Below are 16689 nucleotides of genomic sequence, written 5' to 3' on the forward strand. Positions count from 1 at the left end.
CACTTGTAGTAGCAAACTTGATCTCTAAATTATTACTCTGAGCCCTCCTTTTATTATTATCTGTATAGGTAGTCGTTACCTATACATTCATATAATCTGCTGAGATACCGCTTTTAGGACTTCTACTAGAACTACTTCTATAGATTGGTAAATCTATCGATAAGAAAGACCTTCGAAGTCTATATCTTATATCTTGGAAATCCTATATCGTCTTTAGTAAGAGCCTTATTAATTATATAGACTTTTAAGATATCCCGCTAATTTATTAGGCAATTAAATATAGAAGCTTAGGTATTATCTAATACTTTCTAGGTTAGGAAAAGGCAGATATTAACTAAAAGTTTTCTAGCCTTATACCGCTTATATTAGCTATAAAGTTACGGTACTTAGAAGCTATTAGTTTACTCTTAAGCTATTATTTAGTAAATATTATATAGTATAATACTTTAGGAGAAAGTACTTTCTCGATCGCTATTCTATATAGAAGCGTTAGTATTATCGAACGGCTCCTTAATATAGTGAATATTAATCTTAATAACTAATCACTAGATAGGATTATACCTATTTTAATTACACTAACCTATCGCTAAACTTATATCTTCTAACTTCTTTTATCTAATAAGTGAATAAATATTAATATCTACGACTATTATAGCTAAATACCACTATACCTAGTAATAGAGATTAGCGACTATAGAGTAATCTAAATACTTATATAAAATCCTTGAGTTAATGTTAACTATTTTAACTATCGATAGGAAACTCTGTTACTTCTAGTTATTAAAGGATATAGCCGTTTCCTCCCTATTAAAAAAAGGCTGCTTATTATTAAAGCCTTACTTTTAAGTCTATATATTAACCTTAATTACTAAGATAAGAATAGATATACTATAATATAGTATATAGTAAGTAATTCTAATATAAAATTAGTTAAATTCCTCTTATAGTAAATAAATCTAGATTTCAATTGTGCCGATAAGCTAGGCTAGATACCTTTAGTAAAGGCTATTGCGAATAGCTCCTTAGACTTAATTAAAGTCCTCTTCTAATAGCTAGGGCTTTATAAGAGCCCTTAATTTACTAATATATCTCTACTACTCTAGTTAATATATTATATAGGATAGTTTATAGCGGTTAAATTTCTCTTATAGAATTTAGCCAATATTAACTAAATAAGTCTATTAGGAATATTACTACTTAAGGTTATAATAATTATAGAGTATATCGATATTATCTATCTCCTAGTTAGTTCCGAAAAATCTTTGCTAATTAATAACTAAAACTATTACTTTTCCTTTACTATACTAATATTTATATTAGCTCTAGGTAGGGTTAAAATTATCAAAATATTATTAGAATATCCTAATATAAATATAAATATAGTAGACAACTAGGGGAGAACTTCTTTCTAATAGGCTATAGCTAGTAGGTATTATAAGGTTATATAGCTATTAGCTAATAGGTATAGTATAAAAAAGCGACTAAAAGATTCGAATAGCTAAATGGTATATACTATTACTAAGGAATGTAACTATAGGTATATTATAGTTTATCTATAAAACTTTTAGGGCCTAGCTACTTTATAGAAAGATATTTTAATTAATACTATATTACTCTTTAAGTATATATATAGCGATTGGGTTCTCTGGGTATAATATAATACTGTAGTAGTAGATTTTTCACTATGGCCTATTACCTACTGCTCGTTATTCTCTAGTAATAGCTACTAAGAATAGAGTTAAAGAGCTTATCCCTAGTCTAGGGGATTAGTAGTGCTATAGGGTTGTGCTAATACTACCTAAGCTAGAAAGGATACACTGCTATATAGTAATCACTAAATTACTCCTATAGTATAAGTATATGGTACTTAAGGCACTAAATCGCTTTGGCCTTTTATATTAGCTTTTAGGGGATAGGTAATTATCGAACTATACGACTACTTAATGGTTTTATAGGGTTCTAGACCGGCCTTATCGGTATAAGTTTAGATTTTCTAGATACTATATGGTGGGTAAGGCTATTATATAGAGGGTTTACTGTCTTAATGATATCTATTACTCTTAAGGTCCTGCTTTCTACTTCTAAATGAAAACTCCTACTATATAGGTATGGTCCTACTTGAATAAAGTATCTACGATACTAGTAGTTAGTAAGTTCCTTTTAGTTTAGAGGGAATGATAATTACTCTATTTTTCGCTCTATCTATATATCAAGTCTATATATACCTATGGCTTTGGCGATTAGAGGTCACGCGGTCCTTCTGGTAACCTTAAAGAATAAAACAGATATACCTGTATAGTTGGTCTCTTGCCAAGGATAGGTCCTATGGGTTATAAACTTAGAAATACCATTATCATTATAGACAAAAACGGCGACCATTTGCTTAGGTATTCTAGAAAACCAAATATCGCGAGTTAGCAATTCTCTTTATTTTGGCTGTAGTAAAGAGTGGTTAAGAAGGGTGGTTAAGATGAGTGGTTAAGAGGAGTGGTTAAGAAGAGTGGTTAAGAAGAGTGGTTAAGAAGAGCGGTTAAGAAGAGTGGTTAAGAAGAGCTGGTTAAGAGTGATTAAGACTTTAGCGAGCGTTGAAGGCTAATCGAGGAGCGTTTAGATGTAAATCTTGGTCATATACAGCATTTCCTCAATGCATCCGAGAGCACTCTCCTATAGAACGATTTAGCAAACAAACCCCAGCGCGCACTATTTTGCGCCTTAGGCGGTCCACTTTCTAGCGATGAGAAAAGTTGATTGCACCAGCTGGGAAATGTTGTCATTGCGAAAACCTCTGCATAAAAGTCTAAGCCGGTATGTAGAAATCTGCGGTGTACAACTACTCTTCAATCTCACGAGCCCGGCAATAAAAATGTATAGAGTCATAAAACGATAATACTTGCTCTCTCTTCTTCGAACCATTCGCGGATACCGATCAAAGGCGGAATAATACCCGGCACCCTCCTGTAATGATGGTAGCAACTTAGCCAAGCGTACGCATGTGAGTATGGAAACTAAGGTGCTAGCTTGCCGTGTACTGTATTGACATTCTGAAGTCATGCTCTGTGCCTGCTTCCGATGAACCCCAAATTGAGATGATGAGATCACTGTTTAAGGGTTATAATCCCACGTTCAAGCTCCATCCTCTTGGGTGGGAGGCAGAGTCTCTCCTGCATTTGAGCCCTACATAGCAGATGTGCTACTACAATAGGAAATTGTTCGGCGGGTACATTGCCCCTTGATGGACCGCATTCTTGCCGACAGTTGCAAATCAGCAGTCAAATATGTACTGGAGCTCTGACTATCTTCAGTCACTCCTCGGCCAAATTATTGGCGATCCCATATATTATTTAAAGTGCCGATGGGTTGAAGATAATGGAGCCTGTTATTAAAATCCTGTGTCTAAGGATTCACGGATAGATGGAGCGATATGTCTCAAGATGTTCTAAGATCTCCCTACCGGTTATTCACCTGTAATAGGACTCTTAAAAGCCGCAAGGTATATGCTATGCGCTGAATGCAGGCGTCATTCCCTGAACTAAAAAGTACGCCTAAAGATGGATGGACTAGTTATACGCCTAGGCCAGTTAAACAGAGGAAGCTACCTAAACTCAGTAAGATGGGTACCACTAGTCTGCTTTACCGGTAAACGGCTGGCCGACTAGTATATCCTATATAGTAGGTACAAACAGTTAGTATATACCATTTGATTACCGGTTTTTATATGCTATAAGAAATCGATAATAACTCTCAATAAATATACTCCCTATATAGTATGAATAGTAGCGGCCGGTACGTTAATAGAACTTTTTATTATAACCATTTAGCCTAATAATGCCTTATTATCTTCTAGTAGGACCGCTGACTACGAATGAAAATAAACCATGATACCCCCCACTCTGCTATACCTATCTTGCCTTTTTGTCCTATATTCCAACTTCCTACTAATAACTAGTATATATATTAGTTTATTAAGGAGTAGCCCCTTTACTATCTTAATAATAGCCCTCTGCTATATGATTTAGTATTAATATAAGAGAGATATCTATATTAGACTTATATATCGAGCTTAGAGCTATCTGGTTGTATCTTCTACTTCTAGAATTCCTTAGAAATTAATTCTAGCGATAGAGCTACCGATTATCGAATGTGGTCCTATTTGAATACATTTTCTAGTCTAGTAGTAGATTAAGTCGGGGGTAGCGATTCAGTAATAGTATAATTAGAAGGGTTGTCTTCTAGAATATATTAAAGCTCTCGCGTTAGCTTCTAAGTATAACAGAAAATCTGTTAGTTTCTATAATTAGTATAAATTGAAATATAATTGTAGTAGCTTTAAGGAAAGAGGTATTCTAAACTGAACTAAGAATATAACGGCATATATATAGGCAGATGTAGAAACGAATCCATTTGAACGGCTATAGTAAAGTAGATAAAAGAATATTATAACGGTTCTACATACGACTAAGCTGTAAATAAACCCAGTCATTTTATAAGTAATAACTAATGTATATAAATAAGGAACGATGTACGGTAAGCTCTGGTTTAGCTATAACTTAGCTGTACTATACCGCTGCCTTTATATCACCGCTTTCGAGGTATTATCGGAATTTCTACCGCTATTAGCTAACTCCTGTACTTCTAACTGTTTTAATAAGATATCAAGTATGACCTTTATTAACTCTGGCTCTTAGCTGGGTTCTTTAGTTCCACACTCCTTTAGCTAATAATCTACTACGCTGCCTAGAATTTGACTGAGTTTAAAGAAAATATCGGCTAATCTGGATATATGGCCCAGCTCCTCTATCGCTTGATTCTCGGTAGCCCTAGAGGCGCTTAATTCTTGTTCAAGTTTGGTCTAGGCTCGTTCTACCTGGACTGCCCGACTGTTGAGCCTCGCGAGGAGTCGAAGATATTCCTATTATAGAGTTAGATGGAGCTTGAAAGGGGTCTAGTAAGCCTACTATAGAATCCATTCTATTAGAATAAAGATAGGCACTAAGTTGTATCTTAATCGGAGTTACGAGGAGATAGGTCTGACGGAAGCACTAGGAAGCATACTCGAGTAACGGAGGTTAGGCTTATATATATAGCTCTATATTAATATTTAGTCTCTAACTAGAGTTTCCTTGGACTTCGAATGGGCTTATATCTTACGGGTCTTAAACGGTCTGTTTGAACTCTTTTAGACTATATACGGTTAACTGGGCCAAGTTTGAAACGGTAGGGAGAACCCGAGGTCTATATTGTGTAATGTAATGATGAAATCACCTGGTGCCTTATATACCTCCCGCCTATGACTATAGTAAGACTTTTCGTGCTCTCTAACCCTAATATGCCTATTTACCAGCTAGGACGGAAATGGTAAAGAAGATTGGAGTAGTATATACTGTTAACCCAAGACTCGTAAAACGTTTTCACATTTTCACAGAGAAACCGCTATGTACGCCAAACTGATAGCATACCCTTAGCTGACGGCGAGTAAACACAGCCAGCTTAAAGACTAAGGGAACCTGGCCTTTGCGATAACGGAAAGAACGATAAATGCTAAACCCGTAAGGGAAGGCCGACAGGGCCAGTATTGCATGTGACAGACTTAACGCATGCCATACGGTTGAGACTGAGCCAAATCGCGTACCCCGGTATATAATTTCTAATAATAGGAACACGGAAATTATATAACAGGGATAAATCTATATTAACCCATAATATATTCTCGATATCTGGTTAAGTGGCGGCACTATTGAGTCGCGACTGGTTCAAATATAGAGTAGCTTATGAGGTCCAATGAATCAGACTCTTTATTCACAGATTACCTAAAACCTACCTTTTTACGAACGTAGATCGGCGTATGATCCACTACTGTTGCCGCAAATATCTTATGGCGTATACCCTACTATAGATTGGCGATTATTGATAGACTGCTTGATATATCGGGAGGAGTGAGTAAACCGGAAATTAACCACTACCAGTTCCTACTTAGCGCGATACGCGCTGTCTAATAGAGCTTTTCGAGTACTTAGCGGCAGGAAGTCTGGGCTAAAGTATACCGTCTAGAGTAACCGAAAAGACTAGGTAGATTACTAATATATACAGATAGCGGTGGTTGGGTACTTAGCGAAATTGCATGGTCTAGTAAAGCTTAGGTAGTTTAAATGAGACTGGGATCTGATTCTAACGATAATGTTTATTGGATATGTGAATAAGTGCTACCTACTAATAGAAAGAGTACGCTGTCGTGATAATGTTTAAAACCTAACTGTAGAATTATAGATAATAAAGTAAGTTTATTATTGAGAAACCTACTGGTTAAGTAATGGTTAACGGCTGACTACCGACCCTTAATGTAACCATAGTGTAGAAATTACAGGATAACTATTATTGCGAGCCGGTTATTATGTTATAGACTAATGACTAGGTATCCGATCTGCTAACCTTATAATCCTACGGTGTAGATTAAGCGGCAGGGGACTAACTCTAAAACGTTCTAGCTACTAGCGTATACGCCGGAGACCTATAAGAGCTAACATTGTCTACCTGAACGGTTAATGCTAAACTTACTCTATCTTATAAAGACACCCCTTTCGGTGTGCTAACGCTCGATATACCTTCCTGTAGGACGATATCCGAAGCCCTAGCTGATACTGGTTATGGCAGTTCCGAGTCAGATACTGCTCTGAAACGGACTCAATACTGTCCTACTACTGGTTATAGTGGCCCTCTGCCAGGTACCTAAGGTATATCCCTCTATATACTATTGGTACGTCCGGTAATTACTGATCTCGTTAAAGTAAGGACTTACCCGAGTGTAGAATCTAAAGCCCTTTACTAGTAGTAAAGACCTCTAAACAAAAGTACTAGAGTGTTATTTATCGACGATACTTATAGGGTTTTAAGGACGCTAATAGAGAGCGGGATGAGCTCCTATAATTAGTACAGTGACTAGAGGTAGGAAAAACCTAAGCTATGGCAAAGATTTGCTAGCTGAGTGATACTAATGACCAGAATCTGGCTAGGATTTAAATACTTAAGTTCCAAATATCTAGTCTAAAATAATAATAACTCAACGCTATATAGGTTGGTAATACAGCTAGTAATAATCTGTTACCCATACTACTGGAGGTCAGCGGTAATTTTTAATATATGTAGAGCTAGCTGGAGAAGAAGATAGAGGTAGAGAAAACCGCAGAGAAAAATAAGCTTACATTTACTGGCTTCCCTGCTTCTGATATACTACAACCTTCCTAGCCGGTGTATAACGGCCAGATGGGTTCGCTTAGTACTAACTCACTTTAAAGCTATTCACTTCCGTTGACCAATCAACAAGCGCTAACACAAGCCAACCACCAACCGCTCCTGACAGCTAGCCAATATATACCCTAGTTTTGAAGATACTAGAAGTTGAGTTGGTTTATAGAGGAAGTGTACTATTATGGAGGTATTACGGGGTTGTTTATCTAGCTAGAGGGCATGAATCAGCAAATATCATCATCTATGTAGTCTGTGACCTATATAGTATATATAACGCCACCTAGATAGGTATAGTCTAGTATTCGATATACCAGACCGGAGATTGCACGGTCATACTCTCTTCCCTTAGGTCGCGCAGATCAAGCTTATACAATTCTCTATTTAATCTCATCCGGCCAACGGCCCTTTGGCGGAGATTATGGTGGCCCTCCGAATTAGGATGTATTAGCGCGGAAGATCGGTTTCGTGTCTTGTGTTTCAAGCTGTAGAGATGCCTGCCATTAGCCGACATTGTTGGACGCTAGTCCGACGGTAGGCTGAAAATCAAATTCCCCCTCATCCATAATACACTCGTTTATAGTACTTATTTTTGACTAGTGCTTCGTTTGAAGTATCGACAAGTTCGCAAAACGGCGACTATGTGATTATTCTGACACTTTATCAGGTTGTGCATACGTAATCCCGATCGCCTGGCTTTTCGACTTAAGCTAGGTTGAGTCTAGTGTCTGGCTCACGGAGCATTAGGCATGGCGCGTAGTCCATGTGTCACGATCTCGCTGAACTACCGCCATTGCGCTTGGGCAGATTTATGAGCCGATCAGAGCCGGTCATTGGACAGGACTTTGTGCCGGCCTGGAAGATCCGCAAATCCTCCTTTTGAGGCCAATGGCGGGATGTTGGAGAGCTTGTGTGGAGTCATCTCGATTGAGGGATGCTACTAGGTGAGACTATAGCCGCCTGTTATGCGATAATGATATGAATATGGTAATTTGAAATTGCTCAGTTGATTGAAGAAAATGGGATTTCCAGAATGTACTCCGTCGTCTCAGTATGTCCCTGCCCGACATAGAACAATTGACGCAATCTTGGCCGCCGGATTCAGGGGAACCCTCCGGAAACCAAACCAGGGCCCGATCCGCAGTATGGTGGAGCACATTGAGCTTTCCCCGGGCAAATCGCAACACTTTTTGCACTCTAAACGTATCTTTTCCAATTGCGTATAAGCCGGGTGATCTGCATGCGACCGTGGTTCAGACTGGATTGAACACCGCTGTTTTCATCAGGCCAGGTAGCCTTCAGTTCCCAGGGTGCTGTTCGTGGATTATCCTCCACATAAGAAGTCAGATTAGAATGGCACTGGGGAAGTAAAGGACACTTGCAAGATTGGGTTGATGCATATTGGCACGTCGATACTTCCTGGGTTAGGTATTATTCTTTTTATTATCCTTTTTTTAAACCACTTTTTCCTAACCACATTTGGACTAGTTCCTCACTGCGCCAAGAACAAAGCGATCGAAACCGGGCCGCAGCCCGGCCCCTGTCGGCACGGAACGTGAGCTTCTTACGTCCCATGGCATGCATAGCGCACAGTCCATGCGACATGATCTCCTGGATCTACCACTGATATACTGACTTCAACAATCACGCCTTCCAGCCTTAAGGGCTGTGAGCAAGAGAAACGGGGGTTATACTATTGATTGCGCTAATGGATTTGGAATCCAACCCCTGCCTAGCGCGGAAACCTCGGCACGCATGGCTATGGCTAATTTTGATGCTAGCTCGGATCCTCTGGCTAACGCTGATCGGGTAATAATAAACGGTTGGGACGAATCAATGGCCTTTAAAATTGACAGGTTAGGTGGGGTGGCCAACTCGGGGGTGTGGCCAACTCACTAGTGAATTACGTTAACTAATTATTCAGATGAAGTGGGCCGATGAGCTGATCAGAATAGACGACGAAGGAAGTCCTTATTTCTGGTATCTTTATGCTAATCTTGACTCCCCAAGCGTATCTCTCGATTCTGTTGCTCGATTCCTTGCATGAGTTGCACAATCTTTCGGGCGTCCGCTCGCGTTCTTTCCATCAGCTCATCTTGCTCACTTATCCATCGCAACCGCGTTTTCCAAAATTCCCATCTTTCCAATGAGAACAATGAGTCTCCGTGCCATAGATTGGAATCCCTCTTTTTTAATTTTTCGAGGAGAGAAAGGTCTCTTTTCCCCACAAACCCGAAGATAATGTGCCCGGCAATCTCAAAAAATGGAACCATAGCGTGCACATCAGCCTAAAATATGCAAGTCAATCATCACAAATGCCATCATGGCCTTTCATTCCCACTCACATTCAGCATTTGCATATAATCAGTAGGGCGACCAGTGTCCCGATAGCGGTGGCCTTGCCACTGCGGCGGAGGTTGTTGGGCATGGGTCCACGGATCCTGCTCGAGGGCGAATACGATCAGTCGCAATGCCACGGTTAACTCCCTGAGATCGGGAGATTCGGGAGGATAAGCGGCAAGAAAGTGCGCATAAAAAGCGTTGGCGCTGTGGAATTCAGTCCACCCGTAATAGGGATATGGGCCGTATCTCATCTCCCAACAGCCTTGGATGAAAAGGATTAGTATAGGGCCCACACTTCGTGACATGAGATCAGCTGCCTAGGAGGAACTCTATGAAGGGCAGGAGGATGTGCAGGCGGATATCTCCGAAATTTCAAGCCGTTATGCCACGGGAGCAAAGAAACCGGACTGCACAGCGTTGGTCTGTTAGGGGCGGGAGAAGAAAAAAAAAGGGCCACTCACGGGAGTATGTCTCCGACCAAATGTAATCGAATGCCTCCAAGGACCTCCAGGTTTCTAGTCGGTCCTCGAAACAGCCGGTGCGGATCTGCTCCTCGGTTCGTTCCAGCTGAGGCAGCGCGCGGATCGCCTCAATTAACTTGAGAATAGCAGGCTGGTAGCGCGTCATGTCGATAGCAGCATCCCATAATAACCAGGAGACACGTTCGCCTTTGTCCACGACGTTGTTCTGGCGCTCCTCGACCACGCGGCCCTCGTCGACGAGCGACATTAGTTGGCGAGCAGCATCCTCTGCTGCAATGGCATTGGCTGTGCCGAAGGTCTCGGCAAATTCTCGCAGGGTTTGAACTTCGTCCAGAGTCGGAGGGTCTTCCTCGTCCGGGTCCGGATGGGAGAAGCGTTCCCACTCAGTGTAGTCGTCTCTCATGGATGGCAACGTTGGACGCCAGTTTTTGAACAGGTGTTGCAGATGAAGGAGTCAGGGACTGTATCATTCGGCCTTTTTAAATGGTTCACGCTAGTGACCAATTCTGAAAGTGGATCCAAGTTCACCGTACAAGTCTAACTTTTAACCGGACACACGGTTAATCCGGACACCTGCCAAGCTGGCCCCCATCACAAATACTTGACACAGGATATTTCAGCCAACGCCTATTGTATATGAAGCGACGGGAATGGTGGGTTTTCAGGAAAGCTCTCTATCTATACTGAATATACGAGGGCCAAACACCGCTGTTCGACCTATATTCACAGGATGCACCACAGTTTCGAGACTCACTGTACTGCAGGTGCGCCTGGCTAGCGCGTTCTGATAGAAATCTTACAATCTACACGCGGTTTCAGGAGAGCGCGGGCCCTGAAATGGTCAAAACCTCTTTTGGAGAAATGCTGTGTTCTCCAAGGTGGGACATTTGCCCCAGAGATCTTAAGTGCTATCAGCGAGAAAAAAAAAAGGAATATGTAAAAAGGGCATTATCGGCCAATGCGCACTCGCGACATTCTCCATATGCATGGGTATGATTTATGAATTAGAAAACCATCCTACCTCGATCGGAGTATACTGACCAGCGTAGCCTAGCTCTAATCCATAGTAATTTATAGAACTCCACTTCGGGCGACACTAAAGAAAGTCGGGAAGAGGACTCCGAGACTAAACTGTATATGGAAGTGAACCATTTGCCCTGAACTACTGAATTAGTGGTCCAGTATTCCTCTACTTACACTAGTCGAGAGTAGAGCGAGAATTGAGGAAATGAGGGACACTAACACAGTAGTGGTCACCAAAAAGCGATAACCCAAACAAGATACTTGATTATCTTATTAATGAAACTCCGTGTCTATGCCCTAATCAGCAAGATACATACCGATGCTCAATGCTACATTTGTTGTTTTCAAATATATAGGCACGTGACAGACTAAGCCTGAAGGGTTTCGAGGCTCGAGGGCTCGGTTGGAGCTCCAACGCCACCGGCTAGAGTCTCACGGCCTCCCGAGGCGAAGCTAAGTATGCCAATCTCCGCAACGCTACCTAGGCTATCCAAGAGGGGAATTTTGGCGAAATTTTCTATGTGGCGTGCTATTGCACATAGCCTGTACTTATGACTTCTCAACAGCATTCGAAAATGAGAATTTGCCATACTACCTGTTTATTAAGATGGCCTTTTAACTAATGGTTTAAGGATAAAATTCCCTGGCATCTTATCATTACTTTGAGAGAAATACACCTGAGACTAGGGTAGCGATTAGCTTAATTGATGTGTGGCAAAGTACAATATTTTTCATCTGGCCTTCCATTTCATCTAGATAATTCCATGGCACTACCAGGCACTAACAATCTAGTCTACCACTGGACCTGTATTTCATTCGGTACCATCCTAAACAATGAGGAATACCGGAAATTGGTACTTAAATAGGCAGATTTTCATGTTTGTTTCTCGTAATAAGCAGTATCCGCGGATAAGACGGAAGTTAGCACGGAGTTGACTAGGAAAATGCGACCGAATTATGTATAAAAACCCATTGCTCCCCCGTCCAACCGACAGTGGGCTGTCTTTCTGATATAGTCGAACAATTGTTCCTCTCTGCAGAGGTATCGCAGTATGAGACTATCTTCTTTGCTGGCAGTGGCCCTCCTAGGGCACTGTCAAGTCCAAGCTGCAGCCGTTTTCGCGCACTTCATGGTATATCACAGCCCCTATCTCCTCCTACTATACGTAATGGCAAGAAGCTGACATGAATCACAGCTGATGAACGCGGAAAACTACACGGTGACCGACTGGCAAACAGACATCCAAGCAGCCCTAGACGCTCACATTAATGCGTTTGCGCTGAACATGGCTGTTGACTCCAGAGTTGCTGAAATTCTGCCAACTGCTTTCCAGGCTGCCCACGACAAGCATTTCTCATTGTTCTTTTCCTTTGACTACGCCGGGAACGGTCCGTGGAAAGCAGGTGACGTGGCCGCGCTCCTAGAGCAATACACAGCATCGACTGCGTATTACCTGTACAAAGGGCAATATATTGTGTCCACATTCGAGGGCCCTGCGCATGCAGAGGACTGGATCGATCTGAAGCAACAGTACAATGTCTTTTTCGTCCCTGATTGGTCTTCCATTAGTGCCAAGCCAGCTTCGCAATTGGGTGGTGGCGTGGCAGATGCTCTCTTCAGTTGGGCAGGTTAGCCGTGGGGCCCATAAGATATAGATACCTATACCGATACCTCTTATTATCAGTATCTAAACGAGTCTGGATTAAAGCCATATATGATGGCTGTTTCGCCCTAGTTCTTCACTAATCTGCCCAGTTATGATAAGAACTGGCTTTGGAGGGGCGATGATCTATGGTACAATCGCTGGGTCGAGGTTCTCTATAATCAGCCTGAATTCGTGGAAATTATTTCTTATAAGTTTAAGAAACCTTAGAGTATAACCTTGGCCTTATCTAAAAATTACCAGGGAATGACTATGGCAAGTCTCACTATATTGGACCCCTCTACGACTATGCCATAGAGGCCTTCACGATTGGGAAGGCCCCTAGTAACTTTGCCAAGGATATACCGCATGATGGTTAGCAATTGAATTTACCATTTTTAATCGACTTGTACACAGAAGGAACGGTAACGGTGACCGAAGAAAACGTCATTACCTAGTATCGTCTCTCCCCTGGTACAGCCTACGATAGTGGCACCACAGGGAACACTACTAACCAACTGCAGATAGAATTTGCCCCTAGTCAGATTATACAAGACCGTGTGTTCTACTCTGCTCTTCTAGTCGAGCCTGCAACGGTAACAGTCAGTATCGGAGGCGTCGTACAGGAAGGCTTATGGTAAAGATCATCTTAATTTAATTTTAAATATTCCAAAAGATATGACTGACATTATACACCAGGACCTGGGCTCTGGATGGAAAAATTGGAATTTATTATGGCAGTGTTCCTTTTATAGGAATAGGAGAGGTTATTATGACTATCTCCCGCGATGGAACTCAGCTTGCCCAAGTAACCAGCAAAGCCATCTCGTCTGCTTATACAGATGGGCTCTTTAACGCTTGGGTTGGGAGTATAATATCCCCTGCCGCTGTTTCCGCAAAGCCGCTATTGTCGATCTCGGAGCAGGCCTGTATTAACAGGACCGGTGTATACAACTTCGCTGGTCTCTGTGACTTCGCTTGCTCCTATGGCTACTGCCCAGTAACAGTATGTACATGCCGGCAAATAGGCAAGCCCCTAGCGGCTCCCAATTCCACAGGCGTTATCGGATATCCCATCGCCGGCGAGGATGCCAGTTATTCTAGCCTCTGTGCATTTAATTGCAACTTAGGATATTGTCCGAGCTCCGCTTATGGGACCGAGTAAGTCCCTCTGGTTATCCCCACCGTCTTAGACTTCGCACCTCCTGTATGTATTGCAGGCACTGGATCGGGTACTCTTACCGGCCTCTGTAGCTTTACGTGCAACTATGGCTTCTGCCTAATATATATTTGCACCTGCACTGCCCAGGGTAGCTTGGTACCAGCGCCGCCCACTATAGGTACCGGAGCCACTCCTATCGATGGGCTGGAGGACCATAGTCTTTGCAATTTTGCGTATAGCCATAGGTATTGTCCGGAAGGCGCCTGTGTTAAGGCCGGCAGTAAGAGCTCCGGCGAGGTCTATATTCCTCCGGGTATCTGGGATAACACGGATCCCGAGGTTCAATGCATCCTACCATACAAGATCATTTTACCCCCGTTCCCACTAGGCTCAACGACGACTATTCAGTTCCCTTCCATAGTCAGTTCTGTATGGACAAGGTCAGGCACCTCGACCGGCACAAAGACTACCATTCTTAACGTCCCATCACTGGTTACCGATAAGGTTCCCTTTTGGCCCGTTGTCATCGGTGCCGATACCTCCCCTACTAGATTTTATCCCCTTCAAAGCTTCATGCCGGAGTCGTCGGAGCTTGTGCTTTCGGGCGACGAAGCTCCCTTCTCCCCAGTTCCATCGGGCAGCGCAACGCCGGCACCCGTCTTCCCAGGGGCCCCTTACACTGTTACTTACCAGCCCCAGGCCACGAAGTCGATTTCATTGAGTGTAAATATTCCTTCTGTTACCTGGTCGAGCGCTAGTCCAACTGAATCCTGTACCAGCGGCTGTGGTACCGACAGTTGCAAACTTTTTGGTGGATGCGACTCGACAGACCCAATCGATGATTGTGGTCTTTATGGCTGCGGAGGAGGATGCAGCATTCAAAGCTGTGACCAGTCCTGTGGCGTCGCTTGCTCTACTGACCAACATCATCTTGACTCCGATAGCACCGGCAGCAGTGGAGGTGGTGGCGGCGGAGGGAGCGATAGTGGAAGCAGCAGCAGTGGTGGGAGCGCCGATGGCCAGCAGGCAAATCTCCCCATGGACTACGACGGGCCGGACGGCCTCGCTAATGGCGAGTGGAATCCGACGCCCATCCTTGTCGAAGATGCCGCGGCAGTCACGAGCGGAATGTCCGCCATTATGGCCCAAGGGACGCCGTGTTTCGAGTCCGCTTTGTCACTTTTGACTGCCTCGCAAACGGTACCCGCGGATCTGTATTCTACGGTTCATGCCTCAGCAACTTCCCTCAAGCAGTCCATGTCCACTCAAATCAGTGATTTGAAGGATAAGATCAATGCTGCGGATCCCGAAAACTTCCAAGCGGTCACTTCATGGTTTACCACCTGGCAGGACGATTTCAACGTCCGGGTTGACTCGATGATTCAAGGCATTGAGGAGCCCTACGCTGAAATCGAATTGCAAGTATCACTTGGAAGAGCACAAGGTATGAGACTTGCCATACCTGACAATCTGTTCTCATGTTTCATCCACGTTCATACTGACCAATAACAGACGATGTCGACATCTTCAGCGAAGCAGCGAGCATTGAAGCCAATGAAGATATATGCGAGATTAACCCAAATATGGGCTCTAGCACTCATCCCATTACCCGAAAGCGTGCAATTCCCCCATCATGCGCACCGGACTTTCAAGGAGACCCGGGCGAGCCTTCCAATGCAGCTAAGATACCGGAATGGATCGGCTGCGACACCCGACTTGGTTTTGAGTACGCTAGCAGCGCCGACATTCTCGGTGCGATGAAGCAGGGAATTAAATACTTCCTCTCCAATGCGAGGGGCGTCCCGCGCTCTGGTCAACCGGACTGGCAGACTGCCGCAAAGGCCGCATATCCCCACATTTACAGCAATAGCGACAACATTGACTTCTCTGATGAATGCATGAATGCCGGAGGTGACTATACTGGATTTATTGAGTTTCCTATCATGCCTGATGGGAGCATCTTGGAGGCCGGACGAAACTCTCGTATTGACGTTGGTGTACAGCGTGTTGTGTTCAAGGCCAAGGCGAGCAGAGACAGAGCCGCTACTGATTGGAGTTATCTCTATTGTGGTGTGATGAGCCATTTCACAAATCTCCTAGAGACGCACATCATCGATGGTGAGCCGAAGAGGGTTTTGCCTTTCAAACTCTGTGAGGCCACTTGCGCATCTGACGTGGTTGGGCAATGCAGCTGGATGTGGGCTTGAAGAAGCAAGAGTCAACCGAGGTGCGATTCGCAAAGATGGTTGGGACGGGAAAGGGCGCTCTCATTATCACAGACTGACTCGACTACGTGGTGGCTGTTAATCGTTTCTTCTTCTCTTGCCCGCACTTATTGCCCGCATTTCATTTCGCGAGATGTGAGGGTCCCACGTATACATAGAGATAGATAGCGTCTCTGGATGAACAATCAATATTGAGAACAACTATAGTTGACTCTAGATACAAGACGTAGCGCGGGGAAGCTACTTTCTTTTGACGTAGCGCGAGGAAGCAAAAGAAGGTAGCTTCCTCGCGTTCCGGGGAACCCATATACACTATGTGGGTCCCGCGCAGATCATCTCCGTCCATCTTGTATGCTTCATGTGTATCCTTGACAGACACGGGATCACGCCATGTCTTTCCAAGAACTTGCAAAGAGATCCATGATACCTTTAGTATTTTTGATAGCATTGTGATGCACTATCGGTCCTCAGGTTGTACAGTTACGCCAGATGGCCAAAAAGAGACAATATTTGATCGACAATCAGGTCCAAGTGCGACAGTTTTAGCACTGCGTCCCCGGGTCGTGGTTGAC

At 43.3% G+C, this 16689-nt stretch overlaps 2 protein-coding genes across 2 annotated transcripts; one reads left to right on the forward strand and one right to left on the reverse strand.

Moving 5' to 3' along the window:
* Positions 1-8436: 8436 nt before the first annotated feature.
* Positions 8437-10467, reverse strand: LCP9604111_8361 (uncharacterized protein; the record flags this gene model as incomplete). Its single annotated transcript, XM_039076496.1, has 3 exons — positions 8437-8598; positions 9585-9844; positions 10044-10467. The coding sequence occupies 3 exons, from the start codon at positions 10465-10467 to the stop codon at positions 8437-8439; spliced, it is 846 nt and encodes a 281-aa protein (XP_038925567.1).
* Positions 10468-12139: 1672 nt separating this feature from the next.
* Positions 12140-16099, forward strand: LCP9604111_8362 (CAZyme family GH71; the record flags this gene model as incomplete). Its single annotated transcript, XM_039076497.1, has 5 exons — positions 12140-12220; positions 12284-12716; positions 12995-13105; positions 14071-15336; positions 15405-16099. 5 exons carry the CDS (start codon positions 12140-12142, stop codon positions 16097-16099), a joined length of 2586 nt encoding a protein of 861 aa, XP_038925568.1.
* Between the last annotated feature and the right edge of the window lie 590 nt (positions 16100-16689).

This window comes from Penicillium roqueforti (genome assembly GCF_015533775.1).
Source record: "Penicillium roqueforti strain LCP96 04111 chromosome Unknown scaffold_32, whole genome shotgun sequence".
Taxonomy (NCBI): Eukaryota; Fungi; Ascomycota; class Eurotiomycetes; order Eurotiales; family Aspergillaceae; genus Penicillium; species Penicillium roqueforti.